Source organism: Phoenix dactylifera, chromosome 2 (genome assembly GCF_051530095.1).
Source record: "Phoenix dactylifera cultivar Ajwa chromosome 2, Ajwa_hap1_PhDact_Kaust_v1.1, whole genome shotgun sequence".
Taxonomy (NCBI): Eukaryota; Viridiplantae; Streptophyta; class Magnoliopsida; order Arecales; family Arecaceae; genus Phoenix; species Phoenix dactylifera.
The window spans coordinates 35,813,500-35,825,101 of record NC_143191.1 but is presented as its reverse complement, the minus strand read 5'-3'; the positions used below and the strand labels follow the sequence as shown (position 1 = coordinate 35,825,101).

Here is an 11,602-nt window from a genome sequence, read left to right as displayed (position 1 = left end):
TGCTTAATTGCTAGGATCCAGATTAGTTCCATTCTTGTAAGGAAAATATCTGCTCCACGGATGTGGATATTTTGACGCTTGTCCCATCCAGTCGTGTACGTAGGAGGTGCTAGAGTTGCCATTTAAGTTTTAAGCCAACTCGAGAGGTCCATATTTTCGTTTGAAAAATAAAAAAATAGTCAAATTCTAGATAGATTTAGATGATCGTAATATTTCCTTATAATAAAATAAAATACATGTTGAATATGTAGCTGCACCTTATCACATTACTGTGTGTCAGGACTCAACAGTGACATTAGTTCTTTCTTAGGAAGGGTATGGTATAATATTTGAAAGGTGTTTGGGCACCACTATTTGCCACAGAAAGATAGTATTTTAAGATGGGCTTTTAAAATCGTACGTATTTATAAACTCTGTGAATCATCGAACAGCTCTCAAATAATCTATTCAAAGGTAACAATCCAAAGAATCAATCCGTCAAAGGCATAAAAAGAAAAATCAAGGTTGCTACAAGAATTTTCAATAATCTGGAAATATTCTTACTATGACTTAAATGCATGTCCTCCTAAAGGGGTCCAGCTTCCATAAACAAGGAACCAGACAGTCCCCTCTGGAAACCATGTTTCTTATATTTGAACAAAATGTTTAATATCAAAGTTTTGCATCCAATATATTTGTAGATACCTAGGTGACGAGGCAAATAGTGGTTTAGACTGCTGAAGGGTGCTAGAATCACTGCAATTGAAAGTTACTAGGATCTTTTTTTTCTTTTCAAACAACAATCATTGGAGGGAAAAAAGAAAGTGGATGGCCTTCCCTAGTTTCTCCCTCTCTCTCTCTCTCTCCCCCCCTCTGCCATCATTCCGGGAGTTTCTGAAGGAAGCAGAAGAACGAGTGTTACTATAATTAATTGTTCCTTGATGAGTATTGTTTTACCCACTTCAGCTCTCCAAATAAATCCAACACTTTAATCCCTATTTCAAAGATTGATATTTTCACATCTAACCATATAAAAGCAGGTGTAGATCTATGAATAAGAAATATTGTGCAAATATCTATAGAACCTAAATGATCAATAGGTTCATAAAAAACGTTGAAAATTCGTCACGGTACGAGAGTAGCTCCATCGAATAAACTTCTGATTTGGTGAATGGCCTGCTTCGTAGCACCTATCATAAATGATGAATACGGAAGCATAGGATCTACTAGTCTTACGCCACCTTTCAACAAACACCAATCAAATAGGTATGAGCCCCTTGTTTTTTGGCATTCGGGCTTATTTACACCGGCAGGTTCAGACGTTCAGCTCATCACGGAGCTATAAGCCCACAAGAGCTTACATGGAGAAAAACTTCGCAACCCAACTTGAGATGACAGCATCAGCCAGAAATGTAATCCACCATTTATGTACATCAGTCTATACACCTTCAGATCAAGATGTACCTAGCCTGCAAACAAGAGATAGATGTCAAAGAACGATTTCCAGATTCTGAAGGATCTTAAGGAGCGTTTCTTTAGTAAAATAGGGCCGCAGCTTTATGCCATAGGAATTGGGTTCCATATCAAAGCATCTTCCTGTCTACAGGGGATTCCCCCTTGATCTAAAATCTATACGCAGATCAAATTCTGAAGTGGTTGCATCGGATAGGATCAAAAAGGTTCAACTTTGTTTAAAAGCTCGTTATATAGCAGCAGCTCCTAAAAGAACAGTAAGTTTGCGTTATTTTCATCTACATGCACAAGTTGTCAACAGACGCTGTCGCCACAACTTCGAAGAGAAGGATAAATTAAAAGGAAACCGGCTACAGGACCAAGACATATTGCAACCTGAAAGACACTATACCAAGTTACTAAAAAAGAAGAAGAAAGGTTTCCTGCTATCTCCACGCTCTTGGTCGTCACCTCAACATCCATCGCCCATCGTTGAGAATATCTCTGGTGATTATACAGTGTAATGTTGCTGGATGGTATCAATGTCAAGCCCTTTGAGCTTAACGACTGATTCTACATGACCCTTCAGAGTGTGCAGCTCACGGAGCCTGCAAATGATCACCAATTACAAGAATTCAGTGTCTAGGAGCACTACGGAAGCCAACAAAGAGAAATTTAGAGTCAGCTATTCCGATATAAATTGCACAAAGGCTTCATTGTCGTTTTCTCTGATCACTAAGCAAGTGTGAGCAGAAAATCTTGACAAGCTGTTGTATGGCTAATATTGTCTGGAAGTCTTCAAAATATCTGCTACTTTCAAAGCAAAGCGTTGGTGCCTAGAGTAGGTATTTTTATAATAGATTGCAGGGACACATACCTTGCAACCTCCGCTCGCCTTTTAGCCTGCTCAGCAATCTCTGAAAGTTCTCTGTAGCTATTCTTCTCATTGAACAGATTCGTTGTTTCAGGGGGCTGAAGTCCATGCAGAGTCCTCTGTGCCATAGCCCACTGAGCCTCTCTTTCTTCTCTACCATAATCCTTCTTGGTAGTGAAAGCAGTCTGAAATTTAATAATGAGCAAAGAAGATGAAAAGAAGTTCAACAGCATGAAAAAAAGAAATCGCAGGCAAGCTAATCAGATGAAGCAAATGCCATGGATTGACCATGGGATGATCTTGAACATAGGTTAAGGTGGAAAGTAAGAATGTGAATACCTTCTTCTCCAGCAGGTTATCCCAAGCTTTTCCACTTAGAATGTAGCGGATGGAAAATTTAAACAAGTCAAGAGGGAAGAAGAAAACAATACTGTACAGCCAGATAACTGCTGCCCATCCCCAGCCTATGCCTTTAATTCGTGCGAAACCCCAGTTAGCATAGACAGCAATAAGAGTGGCGACCTGCCAAATGCAATGTTACTGTATCATGGATGAACGATTGAGACAGCAAATGTAAAATACAACCCACCATTTAATGGTGGTCTATTTTGCATATAGTTACAACGTAGCAACAATCCTGAATGGGCTCAAGCAGACACAACAACAGCCAAGGTTCTTAGCTGTTCAAAAGTAGGGAGAAAGCTGAATATTAGACAATAATAAATAGGTGTGGTTTTTTCCCACCCATCCTTGGGTGGAAGTGCACTATATTATAGCACAATTCTAACGGACTGGAGACAGGAATAACAGCAAAGTTTGTTCTTAGTTATTGAACCAAGTAATTTCAGGAGATAACAAACCGATAGAAAGATAGCGTATTTATAATGCCTAGATAGGACATAATCCATACCAGGTCCATTTTGAGGTGGTGGAAATGGGATGATTGTTCCATATGGGAGTCTAATAGTTGAATTTGTCAAAAAAAAAAGTCAAATCAAGCGGTAAAAAAATTGCATATTTATATCAAGAGGATAGACATAGCCTTGCTTTAGATGGCGTATCAGGATTTCCTCGTAAAACTCTTAAGAACAGACAATAACATGCCGGTATCACAAAAATCAAATTAGCGAACTATCTAGCCTTACTCATATTGTCCAAGTACTTGCAACCAATTAGTTTAAGAGAATTTGAAGTTCTGAAACATCAGTTGGATGGTCCGATAGAAAAACATTAACATATAATAAAAGTAAAAGGCAATATTTTGCAAAAAATATTAATAAGAAGAAGAATCTTACGAGCTGAGCAATAACAAAGGCAGTGACTAAGAGAAGCCCAGGGCGTTCAACAAAGCACCAGCTGCGTGATCGAGTAACAAATATAAGAGCCTGACTGACAATACTAACTTGCAGGTATAAAGCAGCCATCATTTCTTCATCATGGCCCCTCAATGATCTTACTCTAAATGTATCCTGCAAAGTATTGACAAGATCATTATGTTAATTTCCATTCAACTATATGCCGTCCACCTTGATTAAGAGTTTAAAATCAGACTACTACGTAGCAAAGACAAATTTATAACACTTTCTGGTCTATCAAATTAAATTGATAACAGAATGACGACATGATGCATCACTAATAACGGATACAATAAGAAGTTGGATGTGCTTCTCTTCACCATTTTTGACGCACAGAATGGAAAAGAGGAATACTTACCGAGAAGAAATCTGTTTTATGCATTGCCCAAAAAAAGATGACGGTCATCAATGCCAAGTAAGTGCCAAGCACAACGCCAGTTGCAAAAATCTCCTTCAGCTTCCAACTGTCAGGCTGTGGAGATGGCTTCACTCGATCTTTTGAGATCGTCATAATTGTGCCTGCAGTTACCGAATTATGAGGAAAAAGAAAAAGGTCTTGCAGTCAGTTAAAGAATGGAAAATAGGCAACAAAAAATGGAATGAATCAATTTGTTCCTTTTAGCTGAACTCACCATCATTTAGGATGGCAATAATCAAAATCATGAAGGGTGAAAAGTCGAACTTCCATATCAGTGCAATGAGCATAAAGCCGAGCTACATAGAATAGAAGCAAAGAAAATATCAAGCTCAACAATCAGGATTAAGAGATCAACCTGAAAGTTCTGCAAGGCCAGAATCAGGTGTTTTATTCAAAGGAACTTATTCCAATATGATACTTACAACAATACGGATGGTAATGGAAACAGCATAGATCTGTATCAAAACAAGAACAAAAGGTTTAGGGCAATGTAGGAAAATTTAAAAAAGAAAGGAACTTCATGCAAGACCTCATTACTTACAGTGTAGTTCTTCATCCTCTGGAAAATGGCCCTGCTGGTTAGAACAGCACTGATGATGACACTAAGACCAGGCTCTGTGAGGACAATGTCAGAAGCGCCTCTAGCAGCATCCGTGGCATCAGCAACAGCAATTCCAATGTCAGCCTTCTTTAAAGCAGGGGCATCGTTCACTCCATCTCCAGTCATTCCACATATGTGCTTCCTCTCTTGCAACTTCTTCACAATCTCGTATTTGTGCTCTGTCTCGTGAGGGGAAAAGACGGTTAGATATTACAATCAAATTTATGGAGTAAATTTGGTTGTTTGGGACTATAGAGATCGAGCCCACCTGGAAACACTCCTGCAAATCCATCAGCCTTCTCAATCAACTCATCTACAGGAAGTCCAGCAATTGATTCATCTTTTTGTTGGCCAAGCAATGAAGAGGAAGGATACATGTTTGTACCCATTCCAAGCCTTCGGCCAGTCTCCTTAGCAATAGCGAGCTGATCCCCTGGATAAGACAGATATAACAATGTTAGATAATGAGACAACGTAATGGAAATTCATGGATGGGAAAATACAAAAGAGCTGATATACCGGTAATCATCTTTACGTTCACACCAAGATTCAGAGCCCTACGGATGGTCTCTGCACTATCGTGCCTCGGGGGATCAAATAGAGGCAATAAGCCAACAAATTGCCATGGGCTCCCTAGACTCTCTTTGGTCTTCTCTGGAACTTCCTGTGTCACAGGCAACGCTTGAGGAATTAAGCAGTTCATTACAGTTACAAGAGAGCTGTTATACATGCAATGGCAAACCTGTCTTGCAACACCTAGTGATCGAAGCCCGCGTTCGGCAAACTTGTCAATCACAAAATGAACCTTTTTTCTGACATCTTCCTTGCAGTTGCAGAGGTTCAAAATCTATTCGCAATGCCAAATAAACGGTGGGAGTTAGGATGGTACCAACCATGTCAAACGAAAGAAAACTGAAGAAGAGGAAAGCAACATACCTGCTCGGGAGCACCTTTACTCGCACGATGCCAGTTGCCATGAGCATCAATATATGTCAGAGCAGTTCTCTTGTCCACAGGGTTGAAGGGGAGAAAGTGTACTTCCCTAATACCAGCTCTTGCCTGAAGAATAGATATGGAAAAATGGTTAGAAGTGATATAATTAATTATCCAAGCAAGTAGCAACATGAAAAACTTAACATCCATGTAGAAAGATAGCTATATGAAATTATACCTCCTTTGGGTCTGCAAGCATTCCAACCATGGCGGCATCAATAGCATCCTGATTTTCCGTCCTCGATGCCCTGGCTGCCAATAAGATCACGTGATCCTTATCCACACCTTTCGCGAAAACCTCGACAAGGTTTTTGTCAACGCTGAGCTTGTTAAGGGTGAGAGTCCCAGTTTTATCGCTGCAGAGAACATCCATGCCGGCCATCTCCTCTATCGCAGTCATTCTCTTGGTGATTGCTCCTTGCTCAGAGAGTCGGTGGGATCCAATAGCCATGGTCACCGAGAGGACAGTAGGCATTGCAATTGGTATGCCACCAATCAGGAGGACCAGAAGGTTGTCGATTCCATCTCTGTACTTCCGATGCTGGATCGGGTACATGACGATTATCTCAACGAGAATCCCCACGGCAATGGAGCAGATGCAGAAGTTACCGATGGCCGTAAGAACCTTCTGGAAATGCCCAACCTGGTTCGTGCTGTCCACGAGATGGGCCGCCTTTCCGAAGAAGGTATGGACGCCGGTGGCTATGACCACAGCCTCGATCTCACCCTGCTTGCAGGTCGAGCCAGAGAACACCTCATCTCCTGGGTTCTTGGTGACAGGGAGGGATTCTCCGGTCAAGGCAGACTGATCGATCTTCAACGGATCTCCCTCGAGAAGTCGTGCATCGGCAGGCACGATATCTCCGAGTTTAATGCTAATTATGTCTCCAGGCACAAGGATTGCTGCATCCTGCTCGCTCCAGCGACCATCTCTGAGCACCTGTAGTTGCCAAGTTTATACATGTGAATAAACTATCAAGAAGACAGAGCTCAAAATAACCGCGTATGGACTCGAGATGCTTCGCACCTTAGTCTTGGGAGCGAGACCGGCCATCAAGGCAGCTGCGGCGTTACCGGCGTTATTTTCTTCGATGAAACTGATGGTGGAGTTGATGACAAGCAGGACGATGATGCCGACAAAGTCTTGCCAGTCCGGGGGCTTACCGCTGCCGTTGGCCAAGGCAATGGCCATGACGGCAGCCGATTCCATCACCCAGGACAGGGGGTTCCACATGAATCCCAGAAACTTGAGAATCTTGCTCTCCTGTCATATAAAAGCAGGTTATCATTTAGTACAGAGCTCGAGATGGAAGATGGTGGATGGAAAAAGAATACAAGTACCTTTTTTTCTTCTAGCTTGTTGGGCCCGAAGATCTGGAGCCGGTTGGCTCCTTCCTCCGACGTGAGACCTTCTTTTGTGCATTTCAGCTGCTCAAAGACCTCCTCAATCGGAATCCTTTCCTGAAAGGAACACACAACCACAGCATCATCAAATCAGTGATCCTGAACTTGTAGCACCGCGGTCCCCTTACGGTGGCTTCCCTCCTTCTAAGGCCGTTATGAACTGCCATAAATTTATTTTCCCACTGCTGCCTTAATAAAAGTAATAGCTCTTTATTAATTCGAAACTAAAAATAAAAAATAAAAAGCCATGCAAAGATGGCACTATTTTTTTTTACTAAAATAAAAATACCATATATAGCGCATGCGAATACAGTCAACAAAAAAAAAAAAAAAAAAAAGAAGAACATCATGGAGAGTATACTAAAATATTTATGAACTAAAAAGCCATACTAGATGGCACTATTTATGAACTAAAATATTTTTACGGCCTATTTAGTTTTAGTTGTAGATTTAAAGTACTGCACACCAGCTATTATTATGGCCATCAAATAACCATGTATACTAATAGATTATCTTATTTAATAGCCATTCATTCTGTTGCGTGAGGATTTGTGCTCTTTATTCTATTGAATCAAGCAGTATAAGTGGAAGAGGGTCCCACTTTATTATTTTTCGTTTTTGATGCTCTTTCTCCACCTTATGCCGCCTAATGGGCGGGATCAAATCCAAAAAAATTATTAATAATTTGGATTTCTGAAATTAAACAAATATTAATCTAACGAATCTAAAAAACATATATATAGCCTAGGATAATAAAATAAAGGAGGAAAAAGCTACTATTTCGTGGTAAACGACTTTGCTTTGGAGAAAGCTATCTTTTTAACTAAAGAAAGCAAAAAGCTAATAAAGCAAAAGGGCCGAAACTGACCTAACTGCTCGATGGACTCATCTCTAAAAGAGAACAAGAGGATGGTTTCCGTCCAAAATAGAACAATTTTATTTTTGTAGAATGGTCCGCAACGCAGCCATTTGATGGGCATCGGGGGGTGGAACTAATATTTTCTAAAAAATATTTATTTTTTAGAAAATTATGTTTTTTTATGGCGATCACTTTGTTATTTTATCTTTTTTTAAAAAAAAAAATTAAGCTGGGGGGACAAGGGAGGAAGGGGATGGGAGGAACGACCGGACGAGGGGAGTACCACGGAAGTACTCTCAAAGTTGAAACGGCAATGCGCATCGATCAGAAGTGACGGTGAATTTTTATTTTTTTATTTTTTTCCTATAAAGAGAAAACGACAAGAGCGATAACGATCTTTGATATATATTTTTTAGTTAGCAGAAAATTACAGAAGGAAAAAAAAGAGAAGAATCTCGTTTCGATCCTTTCCTCTTCTACTTGTTCCTTCCTTGGAGTCCAGGGAAGATGAGATGCCTCTAGTACTGGAAGTAAGGATAAAGGAGATAAAGGAGATCTAAGAATAGTTTGAGCTCCATTCGATCTGAAAGCCTGACGATTGGAATCTCCCATGAAAAAAAGAAAAAAAAAGGGGAAAAAGTAGATTGGAATCTGGAAAATCCAAATCCAGTCGGATCGCAGCCTATTTCCTCAAATAAAAATAAAATACAAATATCTAGAAAAATCCCCCACAAAGCTCCAAAACCCAAAGAATAAAGTCTCCGATAAAAAAAATAAATCCAGAGTCAAGTTACATTGAAATCTAGCTAATAACCAGATCTTCCTGCCCTACCTCCACGCCGTCATGATCAAATAAGTCATACGCAAAAACAAATTAAATAATAAAGTAACATCTAATGCGAATAATACCAAAAAGCAGGGCAACAAACGAGACAAAAAGATGAAAAACGATAAAAATAGACGATAACGAGGCAGTGCTCACCAGATCAACAGTCTCGTTCTTGATCTCCTCCAGACTGATCGTCGACCCTCCACCCATTTTGTTAGCGGCCGCCCAAAACCCCTATGAGGGTCAAGCAAATAAGACTAAGAAACCCCTACTAGGTCAAGAAAATAAGACTCAGAGAAACACAAAAGCCAAGGAAAAAGAAAAACCGAGGGAAATAGAGGAAGAGACCTTACCTCCTCCTCCTCCAACCCTATATCACTCTCCCCACGCAATGGAGTAGGAGAACGCAGGACGGCTTGAGGTACAGAGGACTCCATCCATCCCTCCCTCCCCCCTTTTATACGCCCGCTCCCTCGCCAACTTGACGGGTCCCGCCTCCATCGATTGGCGCACTCCCGCGACGCGTTCCCATCGTACGACACCTTTATACCCTCCCACCACGAGCGGCTCGGATCGTTTCACCGGTAAATGAATCCCCGCATACAAACTCTCATGCGCATTTAAAATAACAACCCATCTCCTGGGAAGACGGGGCACGGGGCCAGCTACCGACGTGGCGAGGTGCTACTGGCTGTCAGCGGGCCCCACTGCAAGTTCGTGACGGTTTTGAACTGTTGACTTCGAGAAGGCGACGCAACGTGGTTTCCCGTTTTAAATAAAATTGAAGTCCGGCTGATCCTTGGTTGTTTAAATATAATATACTCTTTATGTACATCAGATGGTTAGGTATTAGCAAGATAAAAGAGAATGCATATATAAAAAAAAATGTTTTTTTATATGGTATGCCAACTGAATGAGGACTCGATCACCGTGCCCATTTTAATGCCTCATCCAATTTTCTATTGATAGATTATTTTCCATCTGGGTTCGGCTAGAAGCTGTGTCGAGAGATGGTTGGCTAGCGTGGTTTGGAGTCCTTGAAAAACAAATGTTAAGTCCATAACAAACAATAAATCAATAATACTAAATAAAGTAATTTACATGTGAGATCTAAGCATCTATAATCAAATGGTCGAAAATGCGATCAGGTACGCAAACTTCGGTTTGTTTGTGCCATGGAATTTTTTTTGTTTTGAGAGCTGCTAGTGTTGGCCTCTTGTGTTGAAAATTGTGAAGGTCAGCTCTTCGGCCTACTATAGGTCAGCTCGTTGAATAGATTTGCCTACGAGATGCTTGCCCCTCATTCTTAGGCCTGCTTAGCTAAGGTGGAGGGCTTGGATCTTTTCAAATGCAAGCTTATAGGAGGAAAGTACTTAAAGATTTTCTGAATTGCTGAAATCTGAAGATCATATTGCTGTCAATCGAGGTACTAGAGTTGGGCATCTTGGGCCAGTTTAGACTTCAGCTGCCTTAGGCTCACAAATTCTTTTCATTCTATTATCGTTTACATGGTACGAGATTTAAGACATAGCAAAGCAATTACTAGAAGAGTGCATATGGCTATTGTTGAGCTCAAGAGAGGTTGGGCTCCGGCCCGTGCGTCCAACGCTATGGGGGTATTTTCCGTCCTCCGACCTCACCATTGATGAGGGCTATCAAACAAATAAGCTATTATAAGTTAACTTGTGTTTGTTTTTGAATTTACCTTAAATTTGGCTTGCTAGCTTGACCGCCAAGTTGGAGCTAGCTTAGATTGTTCAAGCACGTTTATAACATAAATAAATGAATACTTTTAATAACTTATAATTATTTTAACATAACATCTAACTTATGATATTATTAAAAGAGAATATAATCCATATAAAAATATTTTATTTATAGAATCAATATCAAAATAATAAAATGCATACATGAAACTTTCAGGATATCTCATGTTCTCACAAAATCAAATGAACTGTTTGAGAACAAGCCAGGTTCAACTTAAAATCCGATAAGCTAGCTCGAACCTTAGGTTGTGTACGAAATGAGCCGAGTTTTGGCTAGTCTATCTTGCTCGAGTTGAGCTTGTCTAACCCGCTAGTTACACTTCCCTCCATAATTTTTTTTAATATTTTGGTGCTTCTCTTGCAGCAATTTTCTTTCATTATTTGTTAGTTATTTTGCAAGAGTTAAGGTTTATTATTTTGTAACTTGAAGCAGGTATAGCTGACATTTGCAGAGAGCCGCATGGGTTTGCATTTATTTAGATATGAAGTCCCGAAGTTATTGGAATTGCTGAACCACCTTTCATGCAGTTTCTTTGGAAGAACTCTTTGGAGTTTTGTGTTTAATGGACATTGTTGCCCTTTAATATAAAAGCGGAAATTGCATCATTCTTGATCGATTTATCACGAATATATATTTTTCCTGCTCCAATCCTTCTCGCATTGTGTACTTCTGGATATCCTTCGCCAACCACCCTTTCTTTTGGATAAGATATGCTCCATTATCTAGTTCATGGAATCTGATAGCAGTTATTATGGTTATAAAAGTCGTTTGTCATTAATAAATTTCCAACTTGCTGCTTGGGATATACTCGTATATTCTCTGTAGGACGTAACAACATTATCTACAAATATAATATATCTTCTGAATATGACGAGAATGGCCGTTTTTAATCTTAGTACTAGACAGCGCATCAGAGGAATCGATCTTTGATAGATATTAAGATTCCATTGTAAAAAGCACCCCTACTTCTAGTTGATGCATTTTTCCCCTCCCACTGTGGGATAAATATTTCACCTTGGGAGGTAACGTCTTTTGAAGCTATAGTCACACCGGGATAAACTCGGCACGAGA

At 40.2% G+C, this 11,602-nt stretch overlaps 1 protein-coding gene across 4 annotated transcripts; it reads right to left on the bottom strand.

The window, feature by feature from the left end:
• Positions 1 to 1,665: 1,665 nt before the first annotated feature.
• Positions 1,666 to 9,200, bottom strand: LOC103701528 (plasma membrane ATPase 4). Of its 4 annotated transcripts, none has more exons than XM_088716182.1 (17): positions 9,118 to 9,200; positions 8,918 to 9,032; positions 7,014 to 7,133; positions 6,700 to 6,936; positions 5,851 to 6,612; positions 5,616 to 5,738; positions 5,422 to 5,526; positions 5,199 to 5,343; positions 4,948 to 5,112; positions 4,620 to 4,858; positions 4,501 to 4,533; positions 4,293 to 4,374; positions 4,019 to 4,179; positions 3,601 to 3,774; positions 2,645 to 2,827; positions 2,309 to 2,490; positions 1,666 to 2,039 (listed from the first exon to the last, which is right to left on the bottom strand). In XM_088716182.1, the coding sequence occupies exons 2-17, from the start codon at positions 8,972 to 8,974 to the stop codon at positions 1,943 to 1,945; spliced, it is 2,865 nt and encodes a 954-aa protein (XP_088572308.1). In that variant the 5' UTR covers positions 8,975 to 9,032; positions 9,118 to 9,200; the 3' UTR covers positions 1,666 to 1,942. The 4 variants fall into 4 exon arrangements, with proteins under 4 accessions (XP_088572308.1, XP_008781833.1, XP_088572309.1 ...); XM_008783611.5 differs by having other exon boundaries at positions 8,918 to 8,998; positions 9,118 to 9,194; XM_088716183.1 differs by having other exon boundaries at positions 8,918 to 8,998; positions 9,113 to 9,184.
• Positions 9,201 to 11,602: the final 2,402 nt, after the last annotated feature.